Genomic DNA, 13,203 nt, shown 5'->3' on the forward strand with positions numbered 1-13,203 from the left:
GCAGATAACGTGGTGAAAGAGCTATGTGGGATACTTTCATTGGCCTGGGTGTAGAGTATATGAGCAGGGAGATTATGGTACCACTTTATAAAACATTGATTAGGCTACAAGCTGAAGTATTGTGCATAGTTCTGGTCACCACAGTAGGAATGTGATTGTAATCAAGAGGCTGCAGGGAAGATTCATGAGGATGTTATCTGGGGCAGAGTGTTTCACTTATGAGAAAAGACCGAAGAGATTGGGTTTGTTTTACTTGATATGGCGGAGGCTGAGGGAGGACCTGATAGAGGACCTGATAGAGGTATACAAAGTTGATGGCAGTGAGGTGGACAGTGAAAAACTTTGCCCCATAACAGAGATAGAGTGCAGATGTTTAAGGTGAGGACAAAGAGGTTTAGAAGGGTTCTGGAGGGTGGTGGTTGCAGGTATGCTCACAACATTTAAACAAGTATAAAGAAGAGTGTTCGAATCAATGCATAGAATGGTACAGACAAAATGTTGGTAAATGGGATGAGTACTTGATGGTTGACATAGATGTGGTGGGCCTTGGGGCCTATTCTTCTGCTGGTTGACTCAATGCTTATGAGTCAAGGAAGGCAAAAAGCAAGGTAGGGTGACAGTATTGATGAGGAAAGGCCATGTTCTAGAGGGGGCAGGGACAGAATACAGTTGGTTAGAGTTGCGAAGGCAAAAGGGTATGGCCATCTACAGGGATTTACTATCGGCCTTCAAATGGAGGGAAAGGAGCAAATCTATAGGGAAGTCAGAACTTTATAAGAAATGTAATGATATTGGAGGAAAATATCCAAGTGTCTGACTCTTTCCCCAACAGCAAACTGCCCCAGTCCCCTCTCCAGGCCCTTCTGTTGCCCTTCCCACCACCATCTCATTCGCTTCCTCTACAATCCTCATTGTCATCAACAAAAGATCAGAGAAGGAAGCACTATGCAACTGCACATGTAACTTTGGGCCTTGTGCAGAGTAAAATATTAGATCTTCCTCCTCAAAGGGCCAAGCTGGTCTATGGACTGTAGTTGGGCATCTGTGCTCTTGAGGTATTGGCCATTTTAATCTGATTATAGACAATCTGCGCCAACAACATGCAATTTGACATTAAATGTATATGCTCACAAGTGAGGTAACAAGGATTGCTTTGATGGAAATTGGAAACCTGGGATGGAACTGAGCCACTTTAACACAATGTGTATCCATTTCTATCGTGCATCTAATGTGTTTCAGATATTGGCAAACCTTACAAAGTAAAACTCACTGATTATATTCAGCAGTTAGAACTTAGTTATGAACAGATGTTGAAGCAATCATTCCTAAAATATAAGCAAACTGCATTTAGCTCAAACAAAAGGTTTATTGAAACTTATACAAGAATACCCATGGCACAATAAGTTTTAAAAGCATTTAATGACATCGCACATTTTTAATGGATAGGGTAAGAGTCTACAGGTGCAGTCCCATACAACTGAAAACCTGTTGTACTACATGACTACAGGCCCAGTCTTTGCAAGGAATCATTCCTATTACGTATCCTGATTGTGCAGTAAGATGAAATTTTCATTACAATAGTTACAGGGACAGAAATACACACTATGTATCAAATAGTAAGGTAATGTAGCAAAATTATAACACGCAGTGCTTTAGCCAACAAGCAAATAACCATTTCAGTAACATTACTTTTCCAAAGAATGAATCCCCACTTCAACACTTAACACCAATGCCTGGAAAGGTTTTAATATACATCTAAAGTTTTATATTTGCACTAGAATTATTTGAAACATACAGTATAATGCAACTGAGCAACAAAAAGAAATATTGTTAAAATTACAGCTTATTTAAAAGTGAATCAGTATACTAATTCATTCTTATATACCAACATTCTTTAATCACGCTTGCTGCACAAGACCCAGCAGTTTTTGTTAATATCTGCTGCCAGGCTAACTTGATTTTTTTTGAATTAAAATGCAAATTAATGCATGTTTGCCTTTTGTTATAGCAAAGATGATACAATATTTGTTTTAAATAAATGGGAATGGAAGTTTCTACTAGTCAAGACTCAGCATAGCAACTTTAGTAAATGGAATTGGACAAGTATTTTGGATCTTTTTAAATACACATTCCATGTGCACAAGAAAAGTTTTGAAAAGCACTGCTGCCTTGCATTCCAGTAGCACATGGACGTAGATTGTTTTACTTCCAAGACAGCCTCACAAAATTGAGGAGAGATTTAGATGCTTGGACCCTAAACTACATATAAATCATCAACAACTGGTCCTTTTGTTTTTAAATGAAAACTGCCCAATGTACCCCACATTCTAAAGATTAGCAACTCTGATCTGATACTCTTGGTAAATTCAAAGTAACTGGCTTGAGGACATTAGGCACAGAGTATAATGTACTGGTTCTAAATGCTCATGCTGGAGTTTTGTTGGAAGTACATGAAATGCAGGCTATTGAGTTGCTCTACTTCTTCTTGCCAAACAGACTGAACCTCTTCTCTTTGTCCTTCTCTTTGTCTTTCTCCCGTCTGCCAGGACTGGATTCACCAGTTAACACCACACTTGCTGGCAGGGTCTGGGCACGGCTAGCTGCCGGAGTACTCTGGGTACTTGGGGGTGCCTCGCTCTTGTCAGTGAACACAGCAGAAGTGATAGCTTGAATCCAGCTGTTCATCTCCTCCTGTTTAATTAAAAATCAAGTATTGGTATATTATTGTCACTCGTACCGAGGTACAGTGAAAAACTTGTCTTGCAAACTGATCATACAGGTCAATTCAGTACACAGTGCAGTTACATTGAGTTAGTACAGAGTGCATTGAGGTACTACAGGTAAAAGCAATAACAGTATGGAGTAAAGTGTCACAGCTACAGAGAAAGTGAGGTGCAATAAGGTGCAAGGTCACAACAAGGTAGATTGTGAGGTCATAGTCCATCTCATTGAATAAAATGATGCTTTCACAGTGAATTTACTGATGAATGCATACAAGAATGACCTATTCTTAAGAAAAATCTTTAAAATTCCAGTTCATAAATTACAGATACATACAAAAATCATTGCTTGTATTGATATTTAGGAAGGAGGCAAAACTGGTTTCTGGGGTATAATAAAACTGACTTGAATATCAAAATGCAAACAACAATAGCTAATTTTACTTATGATAGATTTAGAAACTTACATCATCTTTGGCTTGGAAGAGATATTCATTGCCATCGCTCAACCTGTTTAGACAGAAAGAATTTATATGCATTTGTTGCAAAATAAAATCTAACACCAAATTTCCAGATTTGACCCTGTGTTGCTGTGTGTGTACACACATACATGAGCCTGTGCCACGTGTACAAGGAAAAGGAGTAACAATGCTTCCATGATAAACATAAAGAATGGCTGCTTGGGTGAGGTACCAGAGTACCAACTGAAATTTGCAGATCTATACCACAGCAGCATCTTTTCTACTGCAACGTGTAGAAAAAAGTCTCAATTCACTTTTACATTCACTGACAATATACATTAAATAGAAACACTGAAGCTTATTCTGAATATTTGCATGTAAATACATCTTTAACTTATGAAACATCCCAAAGTACTTAACAAGAGTCCCATAAAAAAAACTTACACTAAGTCACGGTAAAGGTGACAATCCAGATAACGATTGTCACCTTTGGCTGCAAGGCCACGGAAAAACTAAAAATATGAATATTTTAAAACTGAAACCTTGTCTCAGGGACATTCTGTAGAGGCCAACAACTATAGGGTTAAAGGGCTAAACATAACTTGGAGCATTGGGATGAATGAAAATTTATATATAAGATAGGAAACTGGAATAGAGGTCTGAGGATAACATGGATGAGGGAATGAGTTAGGCAGGGGTGCAGTTGAACAATGCTATGGAGGTGGAAACAGGTGGTCTCAATGATGATGTTAGGCAACTCAGCAGGATCAAATACTAAAACTGTGAATTGGTGGGCTGAACTTTAACAATTCCTTCCTATGTAAATTGTGTCCAGGTGTGTAGTGGGGACCAAAGATATTGGCTTCAGACTTGTTTATTTGGAGAAACTTTTAATAATCCCATATTGTGTGTCAAGTAAACAGTGTGACATATACAAGAAAATGGAGTGATCCAGAAAGCTAGTGGCAAGATTCAGATGAGTGTCATTGGTGCACAGGAAGGACTCTATGTTGCCTCTTCAAGTGATATTGCTGAGGGGCAGCAGGTGGATGAAAAATAATAGGGGGACAAGAATAGATCTTAGGAAACTCTGAAGGTAAAGACATGAGAGGTGAAAAAAAATCATGCAGGGGTTTCTGTGGCTATAATTTGGTAAAAAGGAGTGGAACCAAGCAAAGGCAGTGGAAAAGCATTGAAGTGAGGGAGAGCAGTGAATAGTGTTAAAGGATGCAGATGTGCTGAGAAGAATAAAGGAGGATGTTCAAGATTATGAAAAATGTTTTTTTGTGCTATTAAGAACTGACATTTCAGTACTGTGACGGTACTGGAAACAAAATTGAAATGTTTTAAACGTAGAACTGAGAACACTGATTTGGGAGCAGACAACACATTCGAAGTCTTTGGCTGGTGGGAGATTGGGTTTTAATTAGTAATGAAATGTGGTCAAGAATGGCCTTTTTGAGGAGGAGGTCTTAATAACAGATTTGAAGGTGGGAGGAAAAGTGCAAGCAAGCTGTTAATAATGTCAACTAACTCTAGATCAGATTTTTTTTTACAGAATTGCCAGAAGTTTGGTAGGAATAGGATAAAATGAACTGGAAGTGTGCCTCATAGATAAGGTGAGCTTGGAGGCAGCAAGGCAGAAGATGGAAGAGAATCTAGAAAAAACTATGAATCCTCGAATAGGGCAAAAAGAAACATTTGAGGAAATCAGTCCAAGTGGGCAAGGGTAACAGAGGAAACAAGAAGAGGTAAATGAATGAATAGTCTTGTTCTCCATGTCAATGAAGTTCATGAGAACCTTGCACCTGTTATCAGAGGCGAGGTTGGAAGAGGCACTTAAGATGACAGTGATCAAGAGAAAGTGGGAATCATCTTTGTACTTCTGAATAATCAATATTAGCATAAAAGGCAGGACCAGATAATCCTAAGTAGCCCACGTTAATCAGAAGCTGCAGAAGAATTGGATCAGAGGCCAGATGGTTGAGAATTGAAGAGCACATTAATAAGATAGGAAAGCTTTTGTTTCAAGGGGTGAACAATGAACACACTGGAACTGGGAGCGGCAAAGAAAACACGAGTGTAGATGAAATAATTTTAAAATGTTTTATTCAGTGAAAGTTACAAATGACATAGACCAGCTTATGGACTCCAGACATAACTTAATATGATCAGAAACTCCCAATGTTCATATCATAATTTAATTTCATGTTCTTTGACTATTTCATCTATAATCTGGATAAATCTTTCCGTTCTATACCTAACATGTTAACTTAATTTTTTTTCAGGGATTTTAAGTCCTCTATAAAATGTAATTCTCCTTATAAAATGTAATTTAAAAGAAACAGTGTTGCACAATGGTAAGTTTAAACTGATTTGAAACAGACATGAGGGGAGTAAACATTATTTCTTATGCTTCTAATAATTAAAAAATGGGATACATAATAAAACACTTACTTGAGTTTAAAAACATGCTTCTTCTTCTTGTAGTCAACAGCTACCTCACATAGTGCTTCCTTTAGGCTAATTGGAACCTCACCATGATATGTGATCCCTGAACTGGCATTCTTTGCATCTTTATAAAAACCCATCTCCTGGTTGTTTATAATGCAATACACGTGGTGCCAAGATCTGAAAAAAAAAGGAAAAATTCAAAATTAATCATCAATAGTTCTAAATATATTTTAAACAATGAGATATTGAATTCATTTCTGATGCTGTTTCACAGGTGCAAATCAGCTTTGCTACATCTTGCCAAAGATTCTTCATGTGGTGCTTAGAATCAGTGCATAATCACAACAGCCAAATGTGTCTTGTTGCAAAATCCACACATGTACTTACCAGTATTAGTGATTGCACAGTAATCAAGAATAGAATCCATTGCTGACTTTTCACTCCCTCAAGTGCACCATCTCCCTGTTTCAATCTCAGGTTCCCTCCTGTTTTAAGACCACTATCATCTCGGTACCAAAGAAAAGCAAGGTAACATGCCTCAATGACTACCGACCAGTGGCTCTGACATCCACCATCATGAAGTACTTTGAGAGGTTGGTCATGGCACGCATCAACTCCAGCCTACCAGACAACCTGGACCCACTGCAGTTCGCCTATCGGCGAAACAGGTCTACAGCAGATGCCATCTCCCTGGCCCTACACTCAGCTCTGGAACATCTGGACAGTAAGGACACATACATTAGACTATTGTTTATTGACTACAGCTCTGCCTTCAATACAATAATTCCAAGTAAGCTTGTCACCAAACTCCGAGACCTAGGAGTCAACACCTCCCTCTGTAACTGGATCCTTGACTTTCTAACAAACAGACCACAATCAGTAAGGATAGGCAGCAATACCTCCGGCACGATTATTCTCAACACTGGTGCCCCACAAGGCTGCGTCCTCAGCCCTCTACTCTACTCCCCATACACTCATGACTGTGTAGCCAGATTCTGCTTGAACTCTATCTACAAGTTTGTAGATGAGACCACCGTTGTAGGCTGTATCTCAAACAGCAATGAGGCGGAGTACAGGAAGGAGATAGAGAGCTTAGTGGAATGGTGTCATGTCAACAACCTTTCCCTCAATGTCAACAAAACAAAAGAGCTGGTCACTGACTTCAGGAAAGGGCATGGTGTACATGCACCTGACTACATCAATGGTGTTGAGGTCGAGCGGGTTGAGAGCTTCAAGTTCCTGGGAGTGAACATCACCAACAGCCTGTCCTGGTCAAATCACATAGATGCCATGGCCAAGAAAGCTCACCAGTGCCTCTGCTTCCTCAGGAGGCTAAAGAAATTTGGTTTGTCCCCTTTGACTCTCACCAACTTTTACTGATGCACCATAGAAAGCATCCTATCTGGATGCATCATGGCTTGGTACAGCAACTGCTCTGCTGCAGAAGAACCGCAAGAAGCTGCAGAGAGTTGTGGACACAGCCCAGCGCATCAGGGATACCAGCCTCCCCTCCTTGGACTCTGTCTTTACCTCTCGTTGTCTTGGTGAAGCAGCCAGCATAATCAAAGACCCCACCCACCCGGGACATTCTCTCTTCTCTCCTCTTCCATTGGGTAGAAGATACAGGAGCCTGAGGGCACGTACCATCAGACTTAAGGACAGCTTCTACTCCACTGTGACAAGACTATTGAATGGTTCTCTTATTCAATGAGATGGACTATGACCTCACGATCTACCTTGTTGTGACCTTGCACCTTATTTCACTGCACTTTCTCTGTAACTGTGACACTTTACTCTGTACTGTTATTGTTTTTACCTGTACTACATCAATGCACTCCGTACTAACTCAATGTAACTGCACTGTGTAATGAATTGACCTGTACGATCGGTTTGTAAGACAAGCTTTTCACTGTACCTCAGTACAAGTGACAATAATAAACCAATACCAATACCAAATCTCTATTAGTGACCTTGTTGATGTCAACTAGCTCAGAACAGATCAAAAATTCAAAACTTTCTTGGACTGGTTTAGTCAAATGAACCTGGCTAAGAATTTACTGATGAGCCATAAAGGGAATATTGTTGTGACATCTATCTGCTAGGTATTATTGATCAGATCCTCTTCCCAAAAACCTTCTGGTTTTTAAAAGATGTCTATGATCTGTTGAAAAGCACCTTTTAACACTCTATAAGCACATCAATTTTCATATATTCCAGTTCTTTTCTTACTGTAACTTTATAAATATAAGCCCATAATTGCATAATAACTACAATATCACTAAAATGATGGTTTGCTGTATTATGTGGCAGTGCAGCATGTTTCAGTACCAGTTCTGGAGAAGCACCAATAAGCTCTTGTTCTCATACAGACTGCAGTGAAGAGATGCAAACAGGAGAACAACTAGAAAACTTAAAGGCCCCAGGCAGAAGCTTGATGGGCTGAACAGTGCTGTCACTGGGTTAATATTGCACACCTAAACCCTGGGTCACACCAGGAGTGGAAAAAACCCAACTGGAGATTGCTGGATCTTCCAGCTTCTAGAGCTGCAGGATAGGAAAAGTGGATGTTCAATCTTAAAAGCAAAGAAGGAACTTAATGCCTCAAATTCAATCTATTCTCAGAAATTCATACTTAAGAAATTGACGTTACCTGCTTGATGCTTTCTTATTGTGTGCTTCCCATTCATGTTTGCGATGCAAGAAGCCTTCCATCTGTGCTGAGGGAGTTTCTTGTGACTTCACAGGTAAAGTAGCAGATTGAGACTGCAAAGGCGAGGTCTTGGTTTTACGATCTGAAGTTGGTGAAGCTGTCGGACTCGGCTCTTTGGAACTGGTTCTCTGTTCATTGGTACCGTTCACCATCTCACTTGCTTCAATTGTATCAGATATCTGGATTCAATAGACAGTAAATGAATCACTGTTTTCTGTAGTCAAAAAACAGATTGAAAGTAAACACACTGAAAACTGAATCTATATAGTCTTCATGCATTGAAAATTTCATCACTTGTGTAAGAATTGGAGATGTTAGTATGTTCAGTGAACTGTGTCACAATGCAATGGAACATTAACTGCTTAAAAATTGCCATGAGTTGATAACAGTCAGCCCAACCCCAAAGGTTTTGTGGCCAACTCAACAGTGCAGATAGGCACTGAAATACGAATAATATCCTAAGTGAATTCAATGCAGAGTACTGAGTTATCTGATAGGTAACACCTCAACTTGGGAGAACTTTAACAGGAGTTTTACTCTTGATCCCTGGATCTGTGATGAAATTGTATTTGATTGAAGATTAGGTTGTAAAGGAGCAAACAGAAGTGCACTGGTCACCATAATCCAATGGCTAGCACCAACTCATGATATCCGAGCTTCCATTAAGTGATTTGAAAGGAGTATAAAAAGGCTACTGGTACTCCTAAAATAACCTTGAGGTTAGGGGGATGGGTTATAGTGGGAAGAGAATGGGATGCATTCCTAGTACTGCCAAGTTTGCTCAATAAACTCCGGATTAGTAGGGTTCCTTGTGAAAATTACCAAATTGGAATTTCACATATTGGTCTTTTATCAAGTAAATCTGAGAAGTGGATATGATTGACAACTTATTGCAGCCTCCAACTGGGATCTCAAGTAAGTAGTTCTTACGTAACAATATTGATCACCATTCAGTGAGATTAAGCACACAGCAACTTTAACAGTGACCTGGACAAGGTAAACTGTTATGAATACAGAATGAGTATAAACAAAGTCTACAATGTCTTTTTTTGAAGTAGGGGGATTAGTGAAAGCTTGAAAATACTCCCCTCCCTTTCTTTCTCTCCATTTTTCTTTGTTAGAGTAAAATCAACATTGTAATCAATTGTTTTTTTGCTAATCTGAAGGAATTTTGGATTTGATGAAAGATTTATGCAAATTTGTGTTCTGATATGGCTGATAAAATGATGCTCTTTACTGACTTTCAATTTAATAAAACTAAAGCATTCCAAAACTAAAAATTAGATTTAAATTGGAAAGGAAAGCTGACAGTATAAAAAAACTGGAGTCCACTCTCAATGGCAACAAGTAATGAAATATCCCTAAGTACTCAGTGTATTCAGCCCATCTAAAAATAGTTTTATACTGGTACTGATGATGGGGCTTACAAGAAGTAGAGAAAATGTTGGCAATGAAGTAAACCAGCCATGCAAATAAAGATAAATAATGTGGTACTATCTAAACTTGATAAAATTCTATTCTACTGAACTCCCCTTCAAAACAGGTCATGTTCTTCTAAACACAAGACTTTGCTTATGCTCATTTACTCTTTCTCATTATGACATAATTTAAGCATGCAAAGATTTCAATCTTTATAGATCACATCATGCAGACCTCCACCATCACCCAGGTATAGTTATTTTGTAGTTTGAAAAGATAAAGGATCACAGCTTTCAGTGCAAGTAACATTTTAAGCAGAGTAACTGTCAAATTTTAACTATTATGGAACTAGAGTTACTAGAAAAAAAGTCAAGAAAGCCACTCAAAGTCAATACAGTTATTTACCCCTAAAACAGAGAGACCCAAGTCTTGCTTTGTTGTTCATGTTGCTTGCTGCGGTATGATCCTTACAACCTAGAGAGCAACAAGCTTCCAGTAGTTCTGCAGTTTCTATCTGGATAGGGTGGGAATCTTCAGAATCCAGTCATCCAAATTATTTGGACTGTAATTCCAATACATTTAGCCACAGAAATTCAAAGTAGCCTTGGTTCTTGTGTTATCAATAACCTGTCATTTCACTAATTTGTATTTGCAGCAATTGACAATGACCAACACACTGGTAACACGTTATTACTGCTAAGAATATGCTACAGCTAAGTATTTAATGCTGCTCTACTTTTAATTAAAATGTGATCACATGTATGTGCACCTTTCAACAAATGTGTATGCACATAGTATAAAAATGCTCAGGGCAATATTTCAAATATTTTGTTTTACACCAGAAACAGGTGCTAGATGTTAATTCTCAAATCAAGTATTGCAATGCCTGTTAATTTGATTATTTTCTTGTCCTCTACTGTAATTGGCATTTTTCCCCCCCCAGACTGTATTGAATAATCACAAATGTATCGATTGCTCTCTGAACTTGTGAAATAGTACTTATCAACATTAGACATGGCAGTGACTTTCCCCAAGACAGTGTTGTGATTCTGGCCACTGCTTTCACTGAATCATCATTTATCTTGACTAATACTTCTCTGTAAAATTTTGTAAAATAAATGCATTTTCAACATGTTTGATTTCTCCCTAGTCAATGCTGACAGATTTGTAGAATCCTTGAAATATAGAACTTGTTTGTTTAATATAAACGTCATTCTAACATAAGAAAATGGTAGTTGGTGGCAGACATGACAAGGAAATTGGTAAAATGGTAGACAGGAATAACAAATCAAACCAGTGTTAGTAAGTTCAGTGAGAACATACAAAAAGCCTGTAAAGCCTCAAATCTCGATTACTTCATTAACTCTTCCCAAACCAAGAAATACCTTTTTAAAAAGCAATACTTAGGGGCTTTTGGGTTTCAGTTCAGATAATAAATGATTCTGACAATATTTGCTTGTAAATACTTAAATACAAAGTTATCAAAGAAAACGTCCAGTGTCGGCTGAACTTTAATAATTATGTTTAAAAACATGCTAAAGGCATGCAAAAAATAACATTATGAAATGTAAAAATGATAAGAGTTTGTTCATCTGGTGATAATTAAAACAAAAACAAAATAAACGGTAGATTTGATCCATTTATAACTTTGCCATTGTTAATTCCAATATTGTCATGTTCAATTAAGTGATGGTGGATACTGTCACAACCAAATCAAAATAAATATGCAATAAGACAGTCATGCATCAATAACATTCACTAGCATCGAGTAATTAAGATTATTCAGTGATAAACTGCATTTTACAAAAATGTATGGAAAATAATCAAATAACAGAAGTTTTAAGTGGGCCCAGGCTGAACACTAATCAGAAAAAAAGGGAGTACATTAGTAAATCACATGTGAATTTTGCCCAACAAGCTGCTTAAGATCATTTAGGATCTTATGAAGTGAATAATAATAATTTTTAAAAATGTTTCAGGACTAATTGATGTTTACACAAAAAAGTTAAAAGCACTTTTCTTCAGCTGATGCCTTATTTAATTTAAAACAGCTTTGTTTTGCCTTGCTGCTAGTAAGAGTCCAGATACAACTATGGATGAAGTTATTTGATACTAAAATTTTTAGGATTCAAACAATTCATTTAATAAATTTGTCAACACACTGGTACGTTTTCCATCATACAGTGCTTCATGAACCAAAATAGAGTTCCAGTACTGATTTGCACAATTTGTCACCAATAGCAGAGGGAAAGAAAAACAAAATATTAATACTGCAAAAATGATCACAATGTCATACAAGAAGTGCACAGAACTAATGAATACTATTGCATTTGTTCAGAGTTTACAGGAAAGTGCTAAGAAATCTGTAATTTACTTTCACTGCACAGTACACAATAACTTGGTAAAAGAAAATCAAAAGTTTGCTTATGTTGGATATTTGAAATTAAAACAGAAAATGCTGGAAATACTAGGTAGGCTAGACAGCATCTGTGGAAAGAGAAACAGAGTTAAAGTTTCAGACTGAAGACTCTTCATCAGCCCCTTCTGACCTGAAATGTTAATTCTATTTCTCTTTACACAGATGCAACCTGACCTACAGAGCATTTTCAACATTTTGAGGATTTAATAACATAGTAAGTCCATTACATGTACAAAATAAATGAATGACTAGCTTCACAGGAAATGTACAGAATTTAATTGTTAGATTTTGCTATTCAACATCAACTTAAAAAAAATACACCTATAACTCCGTAATTCTTGGGGGGAAAAATATTAAAAGCTCTGGTACTGTTTAGTGATGTCAATGTGCTGCCTGAGGACTGTTATTTGTAAGATAATGCCTTGGTGATCATATATTCCATTAGCAGCTTCTAAACATGCAAATAATTTGTTAATAAATCCTTCCTAGCTCACGTGCTGAAGTTATCTCATTATACAGTGCCTTATAATTATAGTGAATTATTTGGGACTTATTTTCAACAAAAAAGGTGCATTTAGAAGAAAGGAAACCAATTCTTTGTACGTTAATTTCCCTTTCCAGTACGTCCTCTTTCATTTCCTATGGCAAATTTGATTATTTTTAAAGTAAAAATGAGCTTTTGCTTCAAAACTCAACATGCCAAGTTAAATATTACAATTAAAACTTAACCTGCTTTCAAAAATACTTTCACAAATCACCTGATAATTTGTTGTCATTTCCAAATTCATTGCTCATCTTTCTCACAATTTGATGTTTATTGAGGTGCCTGAAAGCAAGCTGGTTTCAAGGCCCTCACAAGAAAATAGGTAGACCACTTAGTCGCTTGCTTCCCCTGCCATTCAATATAATGGCTGATCTATCCCAGACTTCAATTCCTTCTCTGTACAGATCCCATAGGGTTCAATTCCCTGATCTTTCAAAAACGTATCTACCTCCACTACAAATATTCCTAATGATATA

The 13,203-nt window shown here is 37.5% G+C and overlaps 1 protein-coding gene across 1 annotated transcript in view; it reads right to left on the reverse strand.

Annotated features, from left to right (window-relative positions):
* Nucleotides 1-1,346: 1,346 nt before the first annotated feature.
* LOC127567999 (spectrin beta chain, non-erythrocytic 1-like) overlaps nucleotides 1,347-13,203 on the reverse strand; it is a 211,368-nt gene continuing 199,511 nt past the window's right edge. The window contains 4 exon segments of the mRNA XM_052011244.1: nucleotides 1,347-2,691; nucleotides 3,188-3,230; nucleotides 5,639-5,812; nucleotides 8,286-8,524. Of these exon segments, the coding sequence (XP_051867204.1) occupies nucleotides 2,476-2,691; nucleotides 3,188-3,230; nucleotides 5,639-5,812; nucleotides 8,286-8,524 (672 nt within the window). The 3' untranslated portion in view covers nucleotides 1,347-2,475.

Source organism: Pristis pectinata, chromosome 3, assembly GCF_009764475.1.
Source record: "Pristis pectinata isolate sPriPec2 chromosome 3, sPriPec2.1.pri, whole genome shotgun sequence".
Lineage (NCBI taxonomy): Eukaryota > Metazoa > Chordata > Chondrichthyes > Rhinopristiformes > Pristidae > Pristis > Pristis pectinata.